Here is a 17184-nt window from a genome sequence, read left to right on the forward strand (position 1 = left end):
CTCTTCCATATCTCCATATCTCTCCATATCTGGATATCTTAAGGAAATCTCAATCTTAATATACTCCAAATCAAACTAATGATATTCTCCCTCATGTGGCGTCTTTCCAGTGCTTCCTATCTCAATAAAAGATACAGTCAACCAACCACCTAATGCAGAAACCTAGATTCCTTGATGACTTCTTGCCTTTCAAATACGCATTTTCTATCCATTTAACAAGCCCTATTGATTATATGTTCTAAATATTCCCTGAGATTATTCACTACATTCTCTCTCTACTGCCACATCCTAGTCCAAACTGCCATGATCCTTTAGGCAGACTATTGCAATAAATCACCTAACTTATTTCCCCAATCCACTCTTCTACTTCCATGTATGCTTAGTCCAGTCTCCCTGCTATATATTCTCAGACTTTTGCTTCCTAGCAATTATCTGCCATAATTGCATGTATTACGTATACATCATATGATTGTATATATTTGTGGATCAAATGTGATTATTCGATCCACATCCATCTTCCTTATTTGACTATAAGCTCCATGAGATGAGAGACCACGACTCTTTCCCTTTTACCTTCTGCCCTTGCTCCAGTGTCTAATGAATAATGGGTGCTCGCTCCCTAATTCATGGTTAAATGAATCTTAGCCCAGGGCTTTAGCAGAGAGAATCGAGAAGAAATTGATAATATTCATTGATTATGTGCCTTACGTATTATCTCCTTCAATCTTTACAACTGTACTATTAGGTAGATATTATTATTCCCATTTCAGAGGTGGAGAACTAAGGCTATGTGAGTTTAAGTCTTTTTCCCATGGTATCACGGATAATAAGTGATAGACTCAGAATTTTAACTCTATCTATAAGACTTCAAAGTCTCTTTTATTGTCGGTGTATCTTTAGAGCAGACCAGGCATGAGAATCGGAAGGACACTTGACTGAGAGTCAGGAATTTTCCATTCTAGCACCAGTTCTGACACAGGTTAGCTATATGACTGCAGTAGTTACTTCTCCCCAACTAGTCCAATTTCCTCATAGAGAAAATAAGTTTAGGTAATCTCTAAGCGTCTCTTCAGCTATAATGTTATACTGTATTTTACTGCCATGAGCTTGGAATGCCTTGGCATTGGTCATTTTTTGAAGTCGACAAGTCTTTAGTGCTCAGAACTGGAATATTTTTAGGAAGCTTAGATTCTTGTGTTTTTCAGGGGTTACTTCAGTCAGGGAGATCAAAAGTACTTCATTGAACCTTTAAGCCCCACAAATCAGGATGAACAGGAACATGCACTCTTCAAGCACGATCCTGATGAACAGAAGACTAACAGCAACTGTGGGATGGATGACATGTTATGGGTACCTGAAATTCATCAGAATGCAGTCCCATCGGCCACCAGTCTTCTTGTATGCCTACTTTTATTTTTTATTTGCGGTGCTCTCATGTATCTCATCCTGGCTGCTCTGGTTTCCAGTCTTAGTAGCTCCAACTGACTGAAACTTTACAGTCATTGAAACTAGTAGGTTAAAGAGACATTAAAACCTTACTGTACATTGACGATTTATTTAATGAGTGTGTAAGGATCAACTATTATTAACAACATGTTGTGTGCAAGGGTTAAAAAGATGCATCGATATAATGCTGGCCTCCTAGAAGCAGACAGCTTTCGTGATGCTACAACGTACAACAAAGGTGTAAAGTATTATTACTGCTTTGAGATAAAATACCCTGCCTTCTCCATGAATGAATTTATTCAATAAATCTTTCTTCAAGTACCGCCATAGGTGCTGGGGATATAGCAGTGGGCAAAGTAAATATCAGATCTTCCCACAGGAACTTAGAATATTCTTTCATACCTGGAATTCAGCTTCTGGTAACGGAAGGAAAATGAATATTGCTTGTGTTTGAAGCTATAAAATATATACACAAAAACTTTGTCATTATTACCTTCATTTTCTTTAGGATACGCTTCACATCCAATCATCTCTTCTACTGATACATGTCCTCAGAATGCATAAGCACTGGACAGAATAGGTTTGAATAAAATAGAATCTCTGTTGGATTCAATTTGCTATGGTTTAAATTCTACCAGCGGTATGATATCTAAGAGTCCAGGAGAATCACTCTGAGCTATATGTTCCTATGAACGTTGATCTCCTGGTTTAGCTTGGTACAGGCCTCTAGTCTTTCTGTCTCAATTCCTTGGTAACTGTGTGCAAATAACCTCGCTCTCACGACATCTTATTGTTTGGTCTTGCTACTTCTTCTCAGTTCCTCTCACTGTTATCCCGCCTCTGATGGACCACTAAATATTAGAGGCCTCATGTAACTCAATACTGGGTCCCATTCTTTACTTTATCTACACATTCTTCCTAGGTAATCTCATCCAGTGCTATGTCTTATTTAAATAGGAACTTCACTAATTACCATCAAATGTATATCTCCAGCCTTTGCCTTTAGAGGCCAGATGGTTACAAGTAGCTACCTACTTCATGCATCTAACCCTTGTCTGAATTTCTCATCTGGCCTCTTACCAATTTCTACTGATTAAAGAGTTCAAGAACCCAGATTAGTAAAAAATCTACTGTGAAACATGTTTTTTGTTTTTGTTTCATTTTGTGGAGAGAAAGAAACTGAAAATAGGGAGGCTTGGAATGTGGGAAGGAGATCAAGCACTGTCTGAGAAGAAAAGGACAGACTGGGTGCCGCGGTGGCTCTGGACTTTGCACCATTGGTAAAGGAGGGTGTATTCACTGGGATAGGAATAAAAGGCAACCAAAACAAAACAAAATCCTAGGAGGATGCTGAAGTTAACGTGCCTCTATTTCACAGCAGGCTAGTGGAGAAAGTCCACCGTTCAAAAAATATGAAGACTTTGGTTTTATTTTTAGCACTCAGTTGTGTAATACTTTACACCCTTTGGTAAAAAGGAAGGGGCCAGACTAGAATATCACCAATGTCTCTTCTACCTCTGACATTCTGAGCCTTGTCTACAGATGATTCTGGATGGTTAGTTAGAGTCAAAATGGTAATATTGTCTTCCTTCATTCCCAGACCAACCAACTCTTACAAAATTACTCATTTAAAATTTAAGAATGACTCTTGCAGGGAAAGATGTTGTCTTAGTAATCTTCTTTTTTATGTTTATTATAGAAATCCAAAGACCAGAAGGCTTGGCAACAAAATAAATACATAGAATATTTTTTGGTCCTGGATAATGGTGAGGTAATTATATCACATAAATGTGTCTTTTAAAATGCTATACTACATAAATTTATTATGCAAGATATTAAATAATGGATAAGTTTTTAAAAATAATGAGTATGAGCTATTCTTTTTTACAAATTGTTTTGAACCTAGGAAATATAACATATAATTAGACTGATATGATCTTACCTTTTAAGGAATGTACACCTAATATGATATGCATAAACTGATTTTTTTGCACTATAATGTGCCTTTCTCATTGTCTTAAGAGCCCCAAACTTATTTTCCAATTAAATTCCTTTGTCACTTTGTCTTCTGTTAAGTAGTTAAATCATTGGTAAATTAAAATTTATGCTCATCAGGGAGTGGTAAATAAAATTAAAAAAAAACTAATGGATAGAATTTTCTGAAAAAGATGATTTTTTGGTAATATTCATTGTTAATCTTCTTTTATAAGAATGCATTTTATATATTGATTGTTCTAAACCTGAAGTCCACATGTGTGCTCTCAAAAGGAAAATTTTTGTGTTACGATAATGTAAGTTAGTTCGGACCCTAAAATTTTGACCTCTCTTATTATACTAAATTCACTTACTGCTCATATTTTTTGAAATAAGTAGACTGTTCCTTGCACTAGTGCTCCTCAGCTTAGGAAACCATGGTATTTAACTGAAAATATGTCTGCAATAGCTCCTTAGAGCTTTACACTGAGCTAATACTTCAGGGGACAAAACATCATCTCTTCTGCCAGACTGCTTTAATTTAGGTAGAGAAATAAGGAAGTGCTTTGTTTTTAATGTTTAAGTGTTAACTTTTATAACTGATCATTAGTTATAATAAGTAAAATAAAGTGAAATTGCTTTTTCTTACCTTCCAATTATATTCATTTCTATCAATGTCTATATTTTGTCTGTAGTTTAAAAAGTACAATCAAGATCAAGAGGAAATAAGAAAGAGGGTGTTTGAGATGGTCAATTACATCAGCATGGTATGATATATTTTATTAAGTGTAATTTTAACAATTTGCTAGGTGGTGCCATTGGGTGTTTCTATGAATGTTCATGAAGCAGGGAAGAAAAGCCAATAGTCCTAAGACTAATACTGCTTACTGGCTCTTGAAGGGTGACCACAACTTTGGCAACTTAACTGAATATTAATATTACATGATAGAGAAGTATCTCACATACTCACCACACTATTCTCAGGTCCATGAAGGTATAGGAGGTGGTTTTGTTTCATGGTTTTTATTTTTCTAAAACCCAGTAAGAAAATGCTGACATACAAATCCCAATAGAAAACCAATCTAAGGAAGAAAATGGAAAACCAACCAACCAACCAACCGAAAAACAAAATAAGCCAAGCTCTGGTACATAGCAGCTTTCAATACCTAATCTCATTTAATCCTTGAACAACGCTAACATATTATTAAATGTAATTTATAGCTAAGAAATTAGTTTCTAAGATGCAAAATAACTTGCCTAAAATCACAAAGTTAGGAAATGGTAGAGAGAAGATTTCAACTTAGATTGGTTAGATTTCCACGCCTGTTTCCATTGTACAACTGTTGATTTGGTTCTTTAAATGTGATTTTATTATCTAATTTCTAAAAACTTTTAAAAAATGATTTTTATATCATTTCTATTTAAATCTGCATTTCCAAAACTCATTCACTCTCACAACCTTCTATACTAAACTAAACTATATGTTAGTTTAGTTTAAACTAAACTATATGTTCTAAACTAAACTATATGTTAGTTTCCTATTAGTTGAACATATGGTTACCTACTTAGTTGAAATGGCTGAGTCACTTGTGGTCCTGCAAATCCTCTGAGGATAGAAATAAAACCAAGGTGGGTACAATGACCAAGGTCATATCTCATCTTCTCACCACAAAGAGTATGCTGACTCCTCTTAATGAGCCCCAAGAACTGGCCATATTTATTGAGCACCTACTTTGTGTCGGTACTTTTCTAGATTACGGAAATAAAATGGGGGACAAAACTGACAAATACCCTTTTTTTCAAGGAGTTATCCTTCCCTTCAGGAAGTTAGCATCCTTGTTCAAGGAGGCAAACAAGTCAAATAAAGAGTATGTAAGATGGTGATAAGTGCTATAAAGAAAAATAAAGCAGAGTTTTTAAAAAGAGAGAAAGGGAGAGAGAGAGAGAGAGAGGAGAAAGATTGAGATATCTTGGGTGCTGTGTTAGGGAAGTCATTTCTAATAGGATAACATTTGAGTAGAGACTTGAAGGAAGGGAGAGAAGTCTGACCCTAGGCAGAGCAAAGGACCTGAGGGCAGAACCTAGATTGCCTTGTTTGAGGAATAAGGGGAAGGCCATTGTGGCTGGTTGTAATAAGCCAGGGCTAGGGTGGGAGATGACATCTAAAGGTAGCAGTGGCCAGAACCTGAAGGCCCTGTGGGTCTGCGTAAGGACTTTGCTATTCTTTTTTTTAACTGAAGTATAGTTGATTTACAATGTTATGTTAATTTCTGCTCTGCTGTACAGCAAAGTGATTCAGTTATACACACACACACACACACACACACACACACACACATATATACACATTCTTTTTCATATTCTTTTCCATTATGGTTTGTCACAGGATACTGAGTGTAGTTCCCTGTGCTATAAGTAGGACCTTGTTGTTTATCCATCCTATATATAATAGTTTTCATCTGCTAATCTCAAACTCCAAATCCTTCCCTCTCCCACCCCCCTCTCCTTTGGCAACCACAAGTCTGTTCTCTATGTGTGTGAGTCGGTTTCTGTTTCGTGGATAGGTTCATTTATGTCATATTTTAGATTCCACATATAAGTGATATCATATGGTATTTAGCACTTTGTTATTCTTAACGAATGAGGAAGACATTGGAAAGCCTGAGCTGAGGTGTGACATGTTCAGATCTGTGTTCTTAAAAGATTACATTGGCCATTCTGTTGAAAATAAACTGAAGGAAAGCAAGGGCAGAAACAAGACCAGGTAGGGGAATCGTGTCATAATTCAGGGCAAGAGAAGATGGTAGCTTGAGAAAAGGCAGTGATGGGAGACCTATTGAGAAGATCTGATGTCTGGACAGAGTCAACTGGGTTTACGAGGTGGGTGGAAGATGAGAAGCATAAGAAAAAGAGTGGAGTCAGGTGACACCAAGGGTTTTGACCTAAGCAACTTCAAGAATGGGGAAAAATGGTGGGGGATGATGGAAATCTATCAGAGGAAAGATTAGGTTTTCCATTTTGGACACAGCAACTTTGAGATATCTCTTTGTATAAAAATTTCTAGGTGGAAATGCTAGATTGAAGTTCAGGGCAAGAGATGGCAGGTCCAGGTCCATAGATATAAATCTATGACTTTAGCACATACAGATGGCATAAGACACAGGTTAGCAAACTGTAGCCTGTGGACCAACTCTGGCCTGTTGCCTTTTTATAAAATAAAGTTTTATTCAAACACAGTGATGCCCATTTGTTTACATTGTTTATGGTTGCTTTCCTGCTACAACAACAAAGGTGGTGAGTAATTGCAACCAAAACCACATGGCCTCAAAGCCTAAAATATTTTCTACCTGGACCTTTGCAGAAAATGTTTGTAAAATCAACAAGGGAATGGGTGTAGATAAGTAGGAAGAGGACACAAAGATATATACTTGAAGTACTTCTCTAAGGAGGAGTAAGAGGGGAAGAGGTGAGAGTGGAGGTGAGACCAAGGAGTAGACAGTGAGATAGGAGGAAATCCAGGAGAGGTTGTTATTCTAGAAGCTACTTGAAACAAAAATCTATCAAAGGAAGACATGAGCAATGATGTGAAATGTTCTGAGGACCAGGAACTGGCCACTGGATTTAACAAAGTAGAAGTTATTGGTCTCCTGGATGTAGCAAGTTCCTGTGGAGTGTAAAAGCATGATTCCAGGGAGTCCAGGAGACAATGAAAGAAGTGGAATTAGAGACAGCAAATACAGAAGTTTTGTTATAAATGGAAGCAGAGAAATGGGGCATAAGTCATTGGAGGAAGAATCATAAAGAGAAATTCCGGTCCCGCCACGATGAGGCATCCTTTATATGCTGATGAGAACCACTGCACAAAAGGCTAAACACTGACAGTGAAAAAAAGATGGAATAATTTTTGGAGGAATCTCTTTGATCTGGGGAGAGATGGCAGGTCCAGTCCATGCATGGAGAAGTTGGCCTTGGGCTCCCAGTTCATTCAGATAGTGAGGAAGGGGAAGCACATGCTGTTTGAACAGGTGTAGACCAGTGGGTGGACGGGGTGGGAGCTTGTGGAGATTCTCTTCTGGTTGCATCTATGCTCTTCGATGAATTTGGCAGCAGGGACATCTGTTCAAAGTGAGGATTTAAAAGAAGGTGGCAGAATTTTTGAGAAAGAAGAGCAAGCATGAAAAAATGTATAGAAGGTTGTGAGAGTGAATGGGTTTTGGAAATGCAGCAGGTTTGCTGGAGGGTGGTTCAGATCACTTGAGGTTAGTGGTCATGGCTTCTAAGTGAAAGCAGCCGACGACATTTGTTTTCCCCTGTCTGTGTTCGGGGCTTGATGGAGGAGAGACAGAAGGGAGAGTTTGTTTGAACCGGGATTGGAGTTTTGTCAGGTGAGTAAGATAAAGAAGAGAGGAATAAGGAAGTTGGAAAAAAAATCAAAGGCAAGATTTTTTTTTTTTTTTTTTATGCTGTACGCGGGCCTCTCACTGTTGTGGCCTCTCCCGTTGCGGAGCACAGGCTCCGGACGCGCAGGCCCAGCGGCCATGGCTCACGGGCCCAGCCGCCCCGCGGCACGTGGGATCCTCCCCGACCGGGGCACGAACCCGCGTCCCCTGCATCGGCAGGCGGACTCGCAACCACTGCGCCACCAGGGAAGCCCAAAGGCAAGATTTTAATCTGATTAGATTTTTACTTTGCTTTTGATGATAATTGCATTCCTCAACACTTTTCTTGTTTTCTTGTTTTTTTTGAAAAAATATCTCCTCAGGTTTCTCAGCAGAAAGTTGCCCCAGGAGAAGGCCTGTAACTGTGTAGTTTTTTCCCCCAGCTTTATTGAGATATAATTGGCATATTACATTGGGCAAATTTAAGGAGTTCATTGTGTTGATCTGATACACTTACATATTGCAAAGTGATTAGGTTCGCTCACCTAATAGGTTGGCTAACACCTCCATCACGTCACATGATTCCACCATTTCTTTTTTGTGATGAGAACATTAAAGATCTACTCTCTTAGCAATTCTGAAGCATAGAATACAGTATTATTAACTTTAGTCACCATGTTGTACATTAGATCCCCAGAACTTACTCATCTTATAACTGGAAGCTTGTACTCTTTGACCAGCACTGTGCAGTTTTATGAACTATAGTAGTAATTTAAGTTTTCATCTTTAGAGTAAGTGTATTTTCTCATAAGCTTAACTAGTTATTTCTAAAGGTTATTCTATACGCATTGTAGATTATTTGGTTCAGTCCAGTTTCAAGTATTAGAGGTCCCTTACTTTATTGTAACTCACATATGCAGGACTTTTTCATGTAGCCTGCTCCTTTTCTGATGTCCAAATCAGCACCGAGTCAAGCTTGCTAATTCTGAAAAATTATGACTCTGAGAAAGTAACATAGCATTTGAGGAAATATATTTATAGTAAAGTCATAGTCATGAACTACTAGCAGGAAATTATAATATTTTTTGAGGTTGCAAACAGGAAAAGTTTGTTTCAATAGACCCTTTGTCCCAAAAAAGGGAGTTTATAGACCTAAAATATCTAAGGGTGCCTGTCTTGCCTACAAATGGGGATGCTAGTGTCTGCCAAAAGAGATGGTAACTTCCATTTCACAAGTATGTTTGGAAAGAAGGTTTTTACAGTGCTGTTGTAAATAAGTTTCAAAATCTAAAGTACACTGAAAATATTAAAAGATAATAACACCATTATGAGTTGTTACTTTGCCATTTATTCTCTTTCAACAGCTTTATAAAAAGCTCAATATTCATGTTGCCTTAATTGGGATGGAAATCTGGAATGACAAGGATAAGATAAAGATATCCCCCAATGCAAGCCTCACCTTGGAAAGTTTTGCTAAATGGAGGGGGGGTGTCCTCCTAAGAAGAAAGCGTCATGATGTTACTCAGTTAATCACGTATGTAGAGATTCTCCCCTTTGTGTGTTCTGTGGTATTTGCCATAGACATTTTTCAAAGCCTTGGCAAAGCAAATGGTATCTCAGGTTACAGGTTTACACATAGAACGTTAAAAGTTTAAAAAGTATTCATTTGGATCTTATGTTGCATGTGCTCTTACTTTTGTTCCAACGATTTCTTTTTCTTTTTTTTAAGAGAGAGGCTAGTAAGTGAGCAATGATTCATAACAAGTTTGTTTGTTTTGATTGTGTATAACAGAAAGGAAAGGCGGGTTTAGATAATGGCAAGAGGGATTTAGATTCAGTGTTTTAAAAGAATGGATTAGCTGTACGCACCAATCAGGACAAACTTCTAGGACTGAAGGAAAATTGAACATGATATTCTAATCCCATGCTTCTGCCATCCTGACAAAATGACTAATTAGTGACTAATTTAAAAAATAGGGGAAATAAATCCAACAGCTATAAATGACAAAAGACTGCTAAGCATATGCCTCAAGACAGTTCGCCCGGATGGTTTGCAGCTGGAATCAGATGGCAACAAAGAGTGACTTAAAATTACTTGAGTTTCACTACCTAAGAAAACAGTGGGTGTCATGGGAAATAAGTGGACTAGGTCCTGTCAGAATTAATTAATATTCTGTGCTGGTTATCTATGACTGCATGATGCATCAGCCCGCAACTTACAGACTTAAAATAAGTCTTCTTCATTTATATGTCTAGTGCCTTGCCTGGGGTGCCGGTTGGTCATCTCTTTGCATATACAGCTTTTCAGGTGGCTAACTTGGACTTCCTCCAATATGGCAGTCTCAGATTTCTGGATATCTTAACAAGGTGACTAGCTTTCCCCAGAAGAAGCATTCTAACAGGCCCAGGAGAAAACTTCAAGGCTTGTTATGACTCAGTCTTAGAAATCACACATCACTTCTGGTGTATTCTGTTGGTCAAGAACAAGTCATAGACCTATCCAGTTTTAGGGAAGGTGCTACACAGGATATGAATACCACAAGGCTGGCTCATTGGGTTATCTTTGAAGGCTAGCTGCCACAGTTCCTTAATTTGGAAAGATGAGTTCCAGACTCAGGGGCCCACCACAAGACATAGCTCATTTTGGGGAGTGATTTGGTGATTTTCCAGGGTCTCGAAGGTAGTAAGTAGTAAGGGAATTCAACTCTTACCAGACTGGTCCCAGGACAAAGCTAAAATGGTAGTTGAATCCAGTATTGTGAAGTAATAGGGTAGAGAAATATAAATTATAGACAAGATGACAGATGTATAGATAAAAAATAGTAATCCAATATCAAGAGTAGATTTCCTGAATAGACCAGAATAAACAAGATAAAAGAACTAAAAAGATAAGGATGGAAGGAAATAATTGTCCTTTCATGTGTAAATTGAAAGCCTTACCATTTACCTGACAAATTAACAAAATATACCTATACCTGGACATAACCGGGTATGAATCTTAGAGTCCAAATATACTCTATCCACTGAAAAGAGAAACCAAAATAGGTAATCCCATAATGGAGGAAGATTTTATTTTTTATAAATGAGCTGGTAGTAAGAATTAAATCCACAAAAATGTAGACTTAAGTATAAATAATTTCACAATATAATTTTAAAAGAGAATATAAATGCCATAAATCTTTAAAATATCATGTATCATACAAAATATCATTACAGAATAACAGATATTGAAATCTCCATAGGGAATGGAAAGTGGCAGGAAGTTCTCTCATTTCCTCATTTTTCATGGCAGAATGTGTACTTGCCATTCTTTATGTTGATAAGTGGGAAAATATAGGTTCAACTTTTTATGTAAATGCACCTACTAAGGGAATTTTAAAAATGATGCATACTTGCAAATTTCTAGATGCAAACCAGGGTCAGATTCTTAACAGACAATAATAACAGAATAATAATAACAAAAAAGCACATGGAATTATTAAAAGTTGAAAGAAAAAATGAAACAAAACCAAAATAGAAATTAAAATTACTAAAGACCAAATATATCATCTACATAAATAAATGCAAGTGGTTCAAATGTCGCTCCAATAGGACAAATATTGCAAATGCATAAATGCTTCAATAACACAAATACTTACAGAATGAGCCCAAACTTAAATCAAGCTACAGCTAAAACAGTGCTAAAATAAAAGTAAACATATATAAAAATACATGAGGAGAACATAAATTAAGGTGAAACATGTTTCATCTTAATTTATATATTTATATAAATTTATACATACATATGTATATATAAAGCAAAATATTTGTTAGAAAAAAAATCCCCCTTTATTTCCTGACAAGAGATGAATTCCACAATGAAAAATATAAGAATCATGAATAAGAGATATAAAATATTAAAGTGATTACTCCCAGATGCTTGGATTTAGGCGGTATGAAAACCATTGTATTTTTAAAAATGCCTTCTGCAAACTTGCTGAAGGAAATATTTGAGTGATGATTCACGATGTGAGTTTCTCTGTTAATTAGTTAGGGTTCTGGATGAATTGTCTATAGAAAATATACTTAGAGTCATAAGCTTTATCAATTTCTCTCTTTTTCGCAGGGCAAGTGAATTTTCTGGAACAACTGTGGGCCTTGCTTTCATGTCTACAATGTGCTCTCCGTATCATTCTGTTGGCATTGTTCAGGTTTGTTTTTAAACTGTTGGTTCTACAGCTCAAGCCTGTCAAATGCTGTTGTGCTGCATCTGTTGAGAAGGTCATGTAGTTTTTCTCCTTTGGTCCTTTGGCATGGTAAAAAACAGTGACTGAATTTCAAATGTTGAATCAATCTTGCATATCCAGTATAAACCCAACATGGTCATAATGTATTATTTGTATATATTGCTGGAGTCAACATGGTAACATACGTTGAGGATTTTTGCATCTATATTCATGAGGGATATTAGTCTGTAGTTATCTTATCCTGTAATGTGTTTTTCAGGTTTTGTTATTAGAGCAAGTGTCAGGGTAAAGGATGTGCTCCCAACTCTTCGATTTTCTGGAATATTTGAGTAAAATTAGTATTATTCCTTCCTGAAATGTTTGGTATAATTCACTAGTAAAACCATATGGGTCTGGCATGTTTTTGTGGAAAATTTTTAAACTACATTTTCAATTTCCTCAATAGATATTGGACTTCTCAGGTTATTTATCTCTTCTTGAGTGAGCGTTGGTAGTTTGTGTCTTCAAGGAAAGTTGTCCATTTAAGTTGGCATATATTTGTCGATGATATTCCATTACTATCCTTTTAATATCTGTAGGATTTGTAGTGATTTTCCCTCTATCATTCATATTAGTAATTTGTGGGGTTTTTTTTTCCCCATGATCAGTCTGGCCAAAGGTATATCAATTTTATTGATCTCAAGGAAACAGTTTTTGCTTTACTGAGGCTTTCCTAGTTTCAATTTCATTGATTTCCGCTCTTGTCTTGATTATTGATTTTTTCTGCATTCTCTGCATTTAATTTGTTACTCTTTTTCTAGTTACTTAAGGAAGAATTTTAGATTGTGAATTTGAGGGTTTTCTTCTTTTCACATATAATCATTTAATGCTATAAATTTCCCACTATGCACTGCTTTAGCTGCATCCAAGTTTTTTGGATACGTGTGGTTTCATTTTCATTAAGTTAAAAATATTTGCTAATCTTTTTAATAAATTTATTTATTCATTTATTTATTTTTGGCTGCGTTGGGTCTTTGTTGCTGCGTGCAGCCTTTCTGTAGTTGCAGCGAGCAGGGGCTACTCTTCATTGTGGTGCATGGGCTTCTCATCGCAGTGGCTTATCTTTGTTGCGGAGCACAGGCCCTAGGCGCACAGGCTTCAGTAGTTGTGACACTCAGGCTCAGTAGTTGTGGCACACGGGCTTAGTTGCTCCGCAGCATGTGGGATCTTCCTGGACCAGGGATCAAACCCGTGTCCTCTGCATTGGCAGGCAGATTCTTAACCACTGCACCACCAGGGAAGTCCCCTTAATTTCTTTTTGACTCATGTATTATTTAGATGTGTATTGTAATAATTGTCATTATTGACTTTTTAGTTTAATTCTGTTATTCTGTCATGGTCTGTGTATTCATTTGTTGGGGCTGCCATAACAAAATACTATCGCCTGTGTGGTTTAAACAACAGAAATTTATTTTCTCACAGTTCTGGAGGCTGGAAATCCAAGATCAAGGTGTCAGTAGCTTTAGGTGACAAGGTATCTGAGGCCTGTCTCCTTGGCTTGATGATGATCACCTTTTTGCTGTGCCCTCATGTGGCCGTTTTTCTGTGCACACTTACCCCTGGTGTCTCTTCCTCTTCTCATAAGGACATCAGTCTTATTGTATTAGGGCCCCACCCTTATGACCTCGTCTAACCTAATTATCCCTTTGAAGATTCTATCTCCAAATACAGTCATGTTAGGAGTTAGGGCTTCAACATATGAATTAGTGGGCAGGACACAATTTAGTTCATAATAGTCTGGGAATATACTTTGTAGAATTTTGATATTTTAAATTTTTTTGAGGTTTGTTCTTGGTCATTGCCCCATATGAACTTCAAAAAGAATGTGTCCTACTGTTGTTGGAGTGTTCTGTAATTGTCAGTTATGTCAGGTTGACTTATAGTGTTCAGTTCTTTTGAATCGTTTATGGAGAGAGTGTTTAAGTATCCAGGCAGAACTGTAGATGTGTCTGTTTCTTCTTTCAGTTCTGTAAGTTTCACTTCATGTATTTTGAAGCTCTATTGTAAAGTGAATACACAGAGTTGTCATGTCTTGTTGGAGAACTGATCCATTTATCATATTATGTGCCTCTATTTCCCTGAAATATTCCTATTCTGAAGTCTACTTTGTCCAAATTCAGTATAATCACTCCAATACTTTGTGGCTATAGTGTACTTGATACAACCTCTTCCTTACTTTTATTTTTAGCATATGTATTTCTTTACATTTAAAGAAGGTTTCTGCTAGATAGTATATACATGGATTTTATTTTTTATCTAATCTGACAATCTCTGTCTTTTATTTGGTATGTTTAAATAATTTATATGTAATATCATTATTCATATTGTTGGATTAAAATCTTTCATTTTGCTAGATGTTTCCTATGCCATCTCTTCTATTTTTTCTGCCTTTTTAGGATTGAGTATATTAAAAAAAATTTCATTTATCTCCATTATTAGCTTTTTATTGATTTGTTTCTTTTTAATGGTTACCCTGGGGTTTATTATACATCTCTGCTTGTATGTTTTACCTTGAAATGGTATTAACTGGTTCACATATAGTATAAGGACTTTACAAGGGAACACCTCTAATTACTCCCTTCCATCCTTTGTGCTATTTTTATCAAATGTTTAACTTCGCATATACTATAAATACAATATACACTGTTGCTAATTTTTCTTTAAAAGTCATCTTGCTGTGCAATTTAAGATGAGAAAAAATTAGTTTTCCATTTATCTTATCTTTACTGGTGCTTATTTTGGTTACATTCCCAACATTCTTCCTTTCTTTGCAGAGAGAAAATTTCTATCTGGCATAATGTATTTTTTCTTCCATAAGAATTTTTTAAAAAATATTTCTTATAATACAAGTCTCCTGTCCATGAATTCTTTCCATTTTTGTAAGAAGATGACCTTATCTCTCTTTCATTCTTGTATATATATTTCACTGGGTTGACAATTCTGGGTGGATAGTGTTTTTCTTTCAGCACTTTTAGTGATCTCACTGTCTGCTGGAGTTCCTAACAAGAAATCTGCTGTAAACTTTATCTTTGTTCCTCTCTAATGTGTGTGGGTGTTTTTTTTTTTTCTGATTTTAAGATTTTTCCTTTGTCCTTAATTTCTTCAATTTGATTATAATTATAATTATGTTATAACTAAGGGGTTTTTGTGGGGAGAGGTAATTTATCCTACTTAGTGTTCCTTTGTCCTGGGGCTTGGTATTTGTGATTAATTTTGGAAAATTTTAGGCCATTATGTCTTCAAATATTTCTTCTCTTCCATTCTCATCCTTTTTACTTTCTGGGATTTCAATTACGTATAAGTAATTGAACATATATGTATGATCATTCTATATTACCCCACAAAACTTGTATCTCCATGTTTGTTTCATTTTGTTTGGTTTTTCCTTTTTATCATTTTTTTCAATTCGTGTTACCATTTGGGTAATTTCTGTTGAAACATTAAATCCACTGATTCTTTCCTCAGCTATTCCGGATCTACTGTTAAGCCTATGGAAGGCATTATTCATCTCTGTTACTGTCTTTTTCAATTCTAGTGTTTCCATTTGATTCTCTCTTATGGTGTCCAACTCTCTTCTGAAATTTTCCATCCAGTCTTATATGATATTCATCTTTCCCACTGAAGCTTTTAACACATTAATCATAGTTATTTTAAAGTGCCTCTCCGATAGCACTAATAATCTGAGTCTGGTTCTGTTGATCGGCAAGGTATTGTTTTTTTGGGGGGTGAGGCCTTATTACTTTTTGTTGAAAGTTAGGCCTCTCATGAAAGGCAATAGTCTGAGGTAAATAATTTTTGGCCTGGAAATGATCACTTCTTTCCTTCTTCTAGGACTTCAGTGTGAAGATCTGAATCAATCTAGCAGGAGTTGAGCTGGGTTCGGGATTTTTTGATTGGTATGGACATCTCAGTGCATCACAGATGTTAAATTCCTCTCACGTTATTTTGTGTTTAGAATGAAGGACGGTTTGCCAGAGTCTTTCTCACTGTGTGTTCCACACTCATCTTTGGGGCTTTCCTGCACCTCACAGGGAGTCTCTAAGCTGTCATCCATCTCCCATCCATAGGTTGTTGTTGCTGGATGATCGCTGGACTTTTGGTGGGAGGAGGGCATGTCCTTTTGTTCTCATTAAGCTCAGTCTTAGGGAAGTCCTGCATCTCTTAGTTTCTGGCATGGGTCCTTCCAGTGATTCTGATCCACTGCCAGATGGTAGAGACCTCTAGTGACGTAAACCCAGCAGGCATTCCTGCCCCTTCTGCCCCTCTCCTCCAGTGGTAGAGGTTTTTTGCTTTTGGTTTTTTTTTTTCCCCTTTCTTTTTATTTTTCACAGTTGCACTGAGACTTCACCAGTGCGTTAAGGGTGACAAGATTTGTTGCCCTTCTCTTAGAAGTTTAAGACCTTAGTTAGGGCTAGGACTAGAGTAAGCCAAGTGAGGCACTTAGCTCACCCTGGTGCTGGTCATGTTTGCTCCATTACAGGGAGAAGGGAGAAGGATTGTGAAGGGGTTTCATGCCTTTGCTACTGCTGTTCTGCTCCCCCAGGTCAATACCATGATGGAGGATTTCCCAGAACTCTGACTTAGTGACGTCATGTGGAGAAAAATCTGTGAATACGTGGGAATTTCTCTAATTTCTGAATTCCTCACATTTTGCATATTCTCTTGCTATTCCACAATCAACATTTATCAGTTTTTTGGGCGTTTTTTTTGGTGTTTCCACCACACTTTTTTTTTAATAGCTCTTTATTGGAGTATAACTGCTTCACAATACTGCAGTAGCCTCTGTCACACAACAAAGTGAATCAGCTGTATGTACACATATATCCCCATATCCTCTCCCTCTTGAGCCTCCCTCCCACCCTCCCTATCCCACCCCTCTAAGGTCATCGCAAAGCACCGAGCTGATCTCCCTGTGCTATGCTGCTGCTTCCCACTAGGTGACGGTTTTACGTTTGGTAGTATATATATGTCGATGCTACTCTCACTTCACATCAGTTTTTAATGTTTTGTATGAGTTATTACTGGCATATGGTAGTGTCTGCCCCAGGTAAACAGAAGTTCACGTCCACCTCTCCCACTAGGTGCCAGCCTGTCTTTCCTTAGATTTCAGCTTTGTTGCC

The 17184-nt window shown here is 36.9% G+C and overlaps 1 protein-coding gene across 1 annotated transcript in view; it reads left to right on the forward strand.

Annotated features, from left to right (window-relative positions):
* The window catches only part of ADAM28 (ADAM metallopeptidase domain 28), a 66712-nt gene that overhangs the window by 23413 nt on the left and 26115 nt on the right, over nt 1–17184 (forward strand). Inside the window, exons 6-10 of the mRNA XM_032635432.1 lie at nt 1206–1398; nt 3146–3217; nt 4116–4187; nt 9164–9333; nt 11905–11989. Of these exons, the coding sequence (XP_032491323.1) occupies nt 1206–1398; nt 3146–3217; nt 4116–4187; nt 9164–9333; nt 11905–11989 (592 nt within the window). The remainder of the gene's footprint in view (nt 1–1205; nt 1399–3145; nt 3218–4115; nt 4188–9163; nt 9334–11904; nt 11990–17184) is intronic.

The sequence above is a fragment of the Phocoena sinus genome, chromosome 6 (genome assembly GCF_008692025.1).
Source record: "Phocoena sinus isolate mPhoSin1 chromosome 6, mPhoSin1.pri, whole genome shotgun sequence".
NCBI classification, from domain to species: Eukaryota; Metazoa; Chordata; class Mammalia; order Artiodactyla; family Phocoenidae; genus Phocoena; species Phocoena sinus.